The sequence below is a fragment of the Thamnophis elegans genome, chromosome 1 (assembly GCF_009769535.1).
Source record: "Thamnophis elegans isolate rThaEle1 chromosome 1, rThaEle1.pri, whole genome shotgun sequence".
Taxonomy (NCBI): Eukaryota; Metazoa; Chordata; class Lepidosauria; order Squamata; family Colubridae; genus Thamnophis; species Thamnophis elegans.
The window spans coordinates 101,558,179-101,566,827 of NC_045541.1; the positions used below are offsets into that span (position 1 = coordinate 101,558,179).

Here is an 8,649-nt window from a genome sequence, read left to right on the forward strand (position 1 = left end):
TGTTCCCGCTCAAAGAAAGAGCTCTTTGAAATCAGCAGCACAATGTGCCTCTTTCTCTCCCATCTTTTATTCTAAACGGACCGAATCCTTTGTGCTTCCCAAGCCGGATGGGAGGAGGGAGGAGCGCTCGGAGATGGCCGGCCGCCTATCTCATCTCTCCGACAAGATTGCTACTCATCGTCGCCACGACCCCCAAACCGGATCCCCAAGGGCTCTTTCAGCATTCGGGGCGTGCCTAAGGATCTCCCACTTTCTTGGAAGCGCCCCCTCCCCCCGGAAAGGCACCGGCCAGCAACGGCCCCACCTCTCGACAAGCCGTTGCCGCTTTAAGCGGAAGACCATGCTGGGCGGTGGGTTGGGTCCCTGCGCTCCCCCTCGCCTCCCCCACGTGGTCTCGGTTCTTGTGAATTTCAATCGCTAGAGGGTCTGTATACAGACACCGGCCCCGCAGCCGAGGCTGGGGCATCCGTCCGGAATCGGGGTTCCTCCTCCTCACACGGGGTCCTCCCTGCCGGCCTTTTAGGCAGGCTCCTGCCTGACTCTGGAACCGGCCACCGGCAGCCACCATGAACCAAGGCAGCCCCGATCGGTGGAGCCGCGGGGTAGCGCAGCTACCGAGTCCCGGAGCGGCGGACTGAGATCGCGGCAGCCTCCAAGCTCAGCACCAGCCGCGGGAGGAGAATGCAACGAGGGGGTCTGGCCCGGCTGGGCTCCGTGGCCGTGCTCTGGCTGCTAGCTTTGGCTTCCTTGGCGGGGCTGTGGAGTGGACGGATTGGGGACCCGAGAACGATCGAACTGAAGTTCCCACAGGAGCGAGCCGACTCGGCGTTCGGCAGCATCCAAGTGGCGCCGGCAGCACCGAGCCGTCCCCTCCAGACAAGTCGCCTCCAAGCCGCCCAGAAAACTTTCCGAGCCCTGCTCACGCTGCCGGGACAGTCGACGGAGCTTCAGGAGGGGCAGGGAGAAAGCGGGCAGGAGCCGCCGCTTCCTTCGGCTCGCCCTCGGCGGGAGAGGCAAGGAGCAATGGGAGCCGAGGAGCAGTTTCCCTTCTTGCCGGTGCGCGGCGGGGTTTTTTGGAGCCAGACCTTGGAGGCTCAGGTGCCGCCGGGCTTTCCGGCGGAGGAGACCGCCTCGTGGCTGCGGGCGGCCCGGGAAGCGCGCGTCGTGTCGCTCGAGCGCGGCGGCTGCGGTCGCAGCTCCAACCGGCTGGCCCGGTTATCGGACGGGAGCCGCGCCTGCGTGCGCTACGGCATCAACCCGGAGCAGATCCAGGGCGAGGCGCTTTCCTATCATCTGGCCGGGCTACTGGGCATTCAAGAGCGGCTGCCGCCTCTGGCTCTCTCCCGGGTGGAAGCCCGCGGCGGGCAGTGGGCGGAAGTGCGCGACGAGCTGCGCGGCTCTCATTGGGCCGAGGGGGCCGTGGTGAGCCTGGCGCGGTGGGTGGACAATCTGACCGACGTGGTGGCCCCCGCCCCTTGGCAAACCGAGGCGGGGGTGCCGGCGGCCGGCCGGAGGTTGCAGCCCCTGTCGGTGGGGGAGCTGAGAGGCCTCAGCCAGGCGCAGCTGGTGGAGCTGGTGCAATGGAGCGACTTGATTCTCTTCGACTATCTCACGGCCAACTTCGACCGGCTGGTCAGCAACCTGTTTAGCCTCCAGTGGGACCCCCGCGTCATGCATCGGGCCACCAGCAACCTGCACCGGGCCCCCAATGGGGGATTGGTTTTCCTCGACAACGAGGCCGGCCTGGTGCACGGCTACCGGCTGCTGGCCATGTGGGACAAATACAACGAGCCTTTGCTGCGCTCCGTCTGCGTCTTCCGCGAGGCCACCGCCCAGAGAGTGCGGGAGTTGCACCGCTTGCGCAACGCGGCGTCCGAGCTGCTCAGGCTCTACAGGACTCGGGAGCCTCTGGCCGAGATTCTCGGCTTCCTCTCCGACCAGCAAGCCCAGATGCTCCAGGAGCGGATCGACTTTGTCCATAAGCACATTTTGCACTGCAAAGCCAAGGCCACCGCTCCGTGATGCTCTTTGCCTTGGTGAAACCGCCTGGATTTATGAGACTCAGAAGAGATTCAAGAATGGGGAGAAGAACGCCTGAAGGGGCTCTTTCCCGCTATTTAAGGGCCGGGGATCAATATCCCTAAAGGAAATTAAGGCTGGAAGCCCCCCTCTTGGGGGTTGACAGGAACCTCTCCCATCAGAATGGTCCTAAGATTTCACAGAGGAATATATGTGGCAAGCCCAGCTAAAAATGAACATGATTCAGAGTTCTGTTTTGTGAGGATGAATAGCCAGTAGCTGAACTAGTTCTTGTCTCTCAGATACTTTGTTCCTGGAATCTATCTGCAGAATGTGATCCTTCTTTACCTGACACTCCTAGTGTTAAGTTTCCAGCTCCTGAAGAAAAAGCGCCTTGCTGCCAATTTCGCTCCTCTTGTGACCACTGGGAAGGCCTGGGTATTTGGGAGAGATGCACTCACATGGCCTTCTGCACCCTGGGAGCCTCCTAGATGCATTGAACCACATCTTACACCAGGCCCCAGCTGGCATGTTGGCCCAGGGTGATAGAAGTTGTAATCCTGTTCACAGGAGGGTGCCATATTAAAGCTGGATTAAAATGTCATAACACCCCCCACCCATTTTTAAGTATTAGATGTAACAATGCCCCCTTCCTCATCTGCACTATTGCCTATTACAGAAAAGGTCAAAAATATCTTCCCAGTCTGCAGTTTTTGTTAGAATTGCTGTGAAGATGCTGAGTAGCCGGGAGTTAGAAACATAACTGAGTTTCAGAGGTGATTCATGTCTTTGATATAATCTATACATAAAAAATAGATTTATCTGTCACTGTGTCATTTCCCTTACCAGGAAAATTAAAAGGTCCTGTACAAAAGCTATGGTTGGCATTTAAATGAACCACCTCCCTTGTCCTTCCAGTGGGCATCAAGAGTGTGTTTCTTTGTCACACCCTTAAAAAAAGCCTCCACAAAAGTTAATTTAATATCTAGATATTGTAGCTCCACTTAACAGAACAGCATTTTTAGTGAATTTCCTGTCGGCATGGACAGCGACAAAGTCAACAGTTGTAATAAATGTGCAGAAAAGTCACTGTTGTTAACACCTTTTATCTCTTAACAGTCAGAAGCATTTGACAAAAAAAAAGTGGTTCCACAGCATTTCTGTTTTATATGTAACCCAGTACTGTATAATAAAATGGGGTGGGGGATTTCCAGGTTTATAGTATTGTCAGTGTAGTAAAATTTTGATGCATTAATTTGGAGAAGGGAAAAATCAATTTCTTGCACTTTACTTTCTTTTTATATATACATATATATATATATACACAAAATCTTGTTATTTAAAAAAGTCTGCATTTTAGGTACATGATATATGTTCTTAAGCCTTTCTGTAATATACTAAAGAACTGGATATTTCAGTAAAGATGTGTTAATGTTTTGCCTCTTTTGTATCCAGGTTTTGGATTTCATTGTTCTATGAAGTATTTCTTTTTCCATAATTTGAATGGATATTTTTCTTTAGCCCAACAGAGTTAGTGATAGTGTTATTCCAAACAGTAGGGAGAAGACTTATTTTTTGTAAATTAATTTCCTGCATTAAAGTATTCAAAATCAGATGAGCATCACAGGCTATATAAAACATACACCTTGTAGATAACTGGTCTGTAAAAGTGTCCTTCCACTTGCTTCCAAGAAAATAATTATTCTGCTTTGTTTTTATTCTATCAGTTCAAATTTCAACGCAGCCTATCCTTGACTGTTTCACTGGTGTAGAAATCAGAACTATCAAAACACTGTACTTTTGACTATGAGCAATTTTCAACAGATGTTAATTTCTTTTCCATTTTGGTTTCTGGCAAATGAGTTACAAATGAAAAATCTGTGCCAAGAATAATTTAGGACTTTGTTTTAGCTTAGCTTCTCTTTTGACTGTGGTAGTGGTATCTACAGAAGCTGAAATTAAAAGTATCATGACTTTTGATAAGGTTCAGTGCTTCAATCCAGCACTTATGAATGGAAGTTCTATCTTTTGCAGGCCAGTCCTCTGAGAATTAGCTGAGGGCATTTTTTAGAATTTTTTGTATATGGATATGCTGGTGTGGACTATGTATCAGAAACAATATTGGGGCTCAGATCTTTTGATTCTTGGAAGAACCAGTTCTGTACAAGTGAAAGCAGAGAGGGGAAATACAGTTTTAATTTCCCACCAACTTTAATCACTTTGTCACAGCTAGAGCATATACAGTGTTATAGATCAGAGGCAGAAAGAATTTTGTAAGAAAATAGAATAAGTGGGTAGAACATGAGTTTTGGAATTCTTTCTAGTTCTTTATTTGCAGTAGCCATAGTTGGTGTGTATATTTTTGTCCTTGTAATAGGGTACAGAAGCATTTCCATTCTCACCTTGCAGGACATCTTGTCTGGTTATTTATATATATATATATATGTGTGTGTGTGTGTGTGTGTGTGTATGTACCCTGGGAAACACAGGGCAGGCTGTGTATATGCTTTTCTAGGTTATGGGACCAAGGGAAATTTAAACCAGAAAAAAATCTGGTGACAAAATTTTATGCAGAAATAAAACCACTGGGGATGGTTTAAAAAAAAAGAAAAGTGGGTAATACATTATTTTTCCTTCCCTACATGAAATATTGTAGCCTAAATACTTGTGCAACCTCTGGATATTGGGGTGGATATGTTAACAGGAATAATTTGCATAGTACATTTTTCTGGAAAATTTTCCAATCCAGTTTTTTTCTCTGTTGACCAAGAGATGAAGAGCGAAGAATTTAAAATGGAACCATCAGCAACATTTTGATTCAGTGCCTCTTCTATAGAGATGAACTAAGGGCATTTAACACATTTATTTTTCTGGAATGTTTTTCTCTGAAGCTCTCCAGCATATTTCACCCATTTTTGAACTCCCCTTTGCCAGCTTCTTCCTCCACACCAAATATGCTGCTGTTCTGCTCCACTTTCACAGAGTTAATCCTGCTAACTGATGGAAAGAAACCTGAGCCTCCTTTACATAATTTCTGTGTAATATTTCATTAGGTTGGAAAGAATAAAAAGGGTTCTTTCTATAGATTCTAGTAAACCGCAGCCTTCCAAGAAGCAGTTTTTCAATCATGGGATCTGTTTGAACCTTTGTGATCATAATTCCCTCAGAAATCAAAAACATTGTGGTGTTTGCAAATAGGTGCCTCACATCTGAGAAGCAAAATTCTGGACAATCTCTAGATGGTGGCAAACAGTTAAGAGTTTTGTGCATTTCTTTTCTGCTATTTTAGTGGAAATCCATATTTTGCGGCCCAGCTATTATGCTCCTAGTTAAATACTGAACCTTTAAATGCTTAACTAAGTTATGATCTCTGAGGGAGATGGACAGTTTAGAAATATATAATATATATAAATAAATAATCCTCAAACCCTACAAAAGCCCTAGAAGGCTCTTTCCCTCCACAGCTTCAACTGACAAGGTTCTTTATTTAACTCTTATTTATAGCTCACAGCTTTTTATCGCTCAGCACAAAGCATAGGCTCCCATGTGGCTTCTTTTGCCATTTACATGATAATATGGAATTTAACTGTGTAATTTTTTTAGCATGTATGTCAGCATGAGTTTTGTAGCTTACTCAGATGCAGTGCCTCAGACTCTTTTCACCTAATGAAAATACATTTAAATAATATAGCAATGGCAACATACATTTAAAATCAACTGTAAAGGTAAAAGGCAGTGCCATAAACATCCCAAGATCTTTGTTTAAGCTCTCTGGAAATCTCAACTGGATCACAGCTTCGGCGGTTTAACAGATTATTCATCTTCCTTGCCACGGTGTCAAAACTAAGTCTCAGTTAATTGTACCTTTCCGAAAGAATCACGGGCGTATGCTTTGATGATCAGTGATGATAATTTCAAATGATACAACGACAGTGGATTCAGAAATGTGGGGCTACTTGCAAAGCAGAGAAGAAAGAGGGAGAAAGCTGCAAGGTGTGGAAAAATGGCTTCATAAGGGACAATAAGGGTTGGATTATAGATTTCAGAAGTATGAGTGACTTGGTTCAGACATAATGTTATAATACTGCTTTTAACCATGAGTTGAATAAGAAATATTCTGATTCAGTATTCTTACTGAATAAGAAATATTCTAGAATGCTCACAGCATGAAGCTACAAATCATCACTTGCAATCATAGTGGGATACTGAGCCAAAACATGCAATACAGAGTGATACACATTTTGTCCTCATTGGTTCCTATACTCTATATTTGATCCTAATGTTTCCTTCAGAAATAATTGCTCTTTCAGTTCAATAGCAAAACCACATTGACTTACCATATATACAGCTTAATAGTCTTTACAACATTCTCTGGGTGGCTTACAGAGTCAGCATATTGCCCCCAATAATCTGGATCCTCATTTTACTGACTTCAAGGATGGAAGGCTGAGTCAATCTTGAACTGGTCAAAATCGAACTCCTGGAGTGAGCAGTGAGTTAGCATGCAGCACTGCATTCTAACCACTGCACTACCAGGGCTATTATGAAAGTGGGTTTTGATGAAGTGTATATTCTGTCATCAGATTTCAGTGAGACATAAACCTGAATATTCCTGCTTCCCTAGATTATCTATATTTAGAATACTAGAGGAAAAAATAATTCTAGCCTAACATATCAAGCTTACTGCAGATCTGAGTAACCTGTGATCTTAGCTTGGTTCCTGACTTCACAATTTATGATATCCTAAGGTTACCAATGAGCTTGGCTTAGTAGTTTCGCACTCAAGTGAAAAACTTGCAGAACAAAAATGTTGCTTCCTGGGCAAAGGCTTTCCAGAGACTTAGTGACAATGGGCACAATTTAATCAACTGTTTTCAGCAGCTTTTATGTAATAGGCAAGATAAGGCAGGTAGCTTTAGCCTTGCTTATCTTTGAATTTATCTTGACACTGAATTGGAAACACTCTTCATTCTGCAAAGGCCAAAATAATAGGTTTTAAACAAGAATTGCATTGCATTTCTGATTTACTTTTATAAAACTAGATCCTAGTTACTTGTTGCTGTTATTTCCCCAAATTATTTAGTAGCATAAAGTAAAAAATAAAAAATCACATATGAAATTAGATTCATTAATAATTTTCTGGTTAAAATTGTATACAAATGCATCCTGAATCAGTTGGTGGAAATTATATATATTCCAGAATCCTGTATCTCTTTAGCGACATATCTTTGAATTGCTATAAAGTTAAGGAATACTCTTGTTTATTTTGTTAAAACTAAATAGTTTAAAATAATTCTTTTTTTGTTACATTTTTTGGTTTCTTGCATTCCAACTCCTTTTCCATACCCAGTTTTAACCCAGACAAAAAGATTAGTGGCTTCATTTCAGTAAGCCAGTAATTACTTGGCAGACCATGAGAGAGCATATCAGGTACAGGATTTTTTAAAAAATATCCTTTTCACAAGGAAAGCAAGAGCAATATATCTGCTTTGTTTTACTTTTTAAAAAAGCCTCAATTTTCCAGTTTTAACTTGCTCAGAATTGAAGTATGTTTACAGGAGGCTGAAGCAAAAAAAGGCTAATAGTTTTGTGCATAGTGTGTGGTTAAATAAAATTTATGGTTTAGCACAGAGACAGGATATACATATTTAGGCATCATTCACTTAACTACAGCTTCTCAAATAAACCACAGTTTGTTGTATTCACACCTTTGCTTATGTGCAGATCAAATGTTTAAATAAAAACATTCTCTGATCATTGAAATAAATATATAAAAATGAAGCATTGTGACATCATCTACCTACAACTTTTTATTGAAATCATTTTGTAACAATGACTAAATATATGCACAATATATGCTAAACTGCAAGTTCTTTAACTCGTTTATTAAATTATAATAGCTTATTTCACACACCATATCATAAATCATGATTTACAAACCACAATGTATTGGACATGCACAAAACACTTCAACAAAACCCTGCAAACCACAGTACAGGTTAAGATAATGTGGGAACTCAGCCAATGCATATAACTTTATGCCCTAATTTTTAAAGTTGTTTTTAATTTTAGAGGGGAAATGTTTCTAACCTGAATTTAATTTTGTTCCCTTTTGGTGTCAAGAAAATTTCACGGTCCTTTTCATGAAGTAGCTAAAAGTAATTTTTCATATTTTTTAGCAGACTTCAGAGTGAGAGATAAAAATTTTCTTATTTTCTCCTTGCTGTCATCTGTCAGTAGTAGGTGTCTGATATTTTGGTACCCCAAAGCAATAGGTCCAGTTTAAGATGCAGGTTACTCCCCAACAGTTTTTATTTATTGTTATTTACTGGATTATCAATTACTGATAATTTCTGCTGGTCACCAGATCCCTTCAATTAAAGAATATAATTTAATGTGGCCTAGGAAGTGTTCCTTCTCAGTTGCAACCCCAACCTTCAGGAATGGCATCTCCCTTGATATTTGAATGGCTCTCACCTTGATGATTTTTAGAAAATCTCTGCAAATCTGCTTCCTAAGCCTTGGGGCAGATAAGATTGCAGTTGAATTCTTGTGGGCAGTGGTGTATTAACCATTAAGCAGACTAAGCACCAGGCCCAAAGGGAGCACCACAAAGTTGAGACCCTCCCC

At 43.0% G+C, this 8,649-nt stretch overlaps 1 protein-coding gene across 1 annotated transcript; it reads left to right on the plus strand.

Moving 5' to 3' along the window:
- Positions 1 to 454: 454 nt before the first annotated feature.
- Positions 455 to 3,284, plus strand: FJX1 (four-jointed box kinase 1). Its single transcript, XM_032229462.1, has one exon. It carries the CDS (start codon positions 682 to 684, stop codon positions 2,020 to 2,022), a length of 1,341 nt encoding a protein of 446 aa, XP_032085353.1. The 5' UTR covers positions 455 to 681; the 3' UTR covers positions 2,023 to 3,284.
- The last annotated feature ends 5,365 nt before the right edge of the window (positions 3,285 to 8,649 follow it).

Coding starts and splice junctions, on each gene's coding strand:
- FJX1 (XM_032229462.1), top strand. CDS start 682: ATGCAACGAGGGGGTCTGGCCCGGCTGGGCTCCGTGGCCGTGCTCTGG.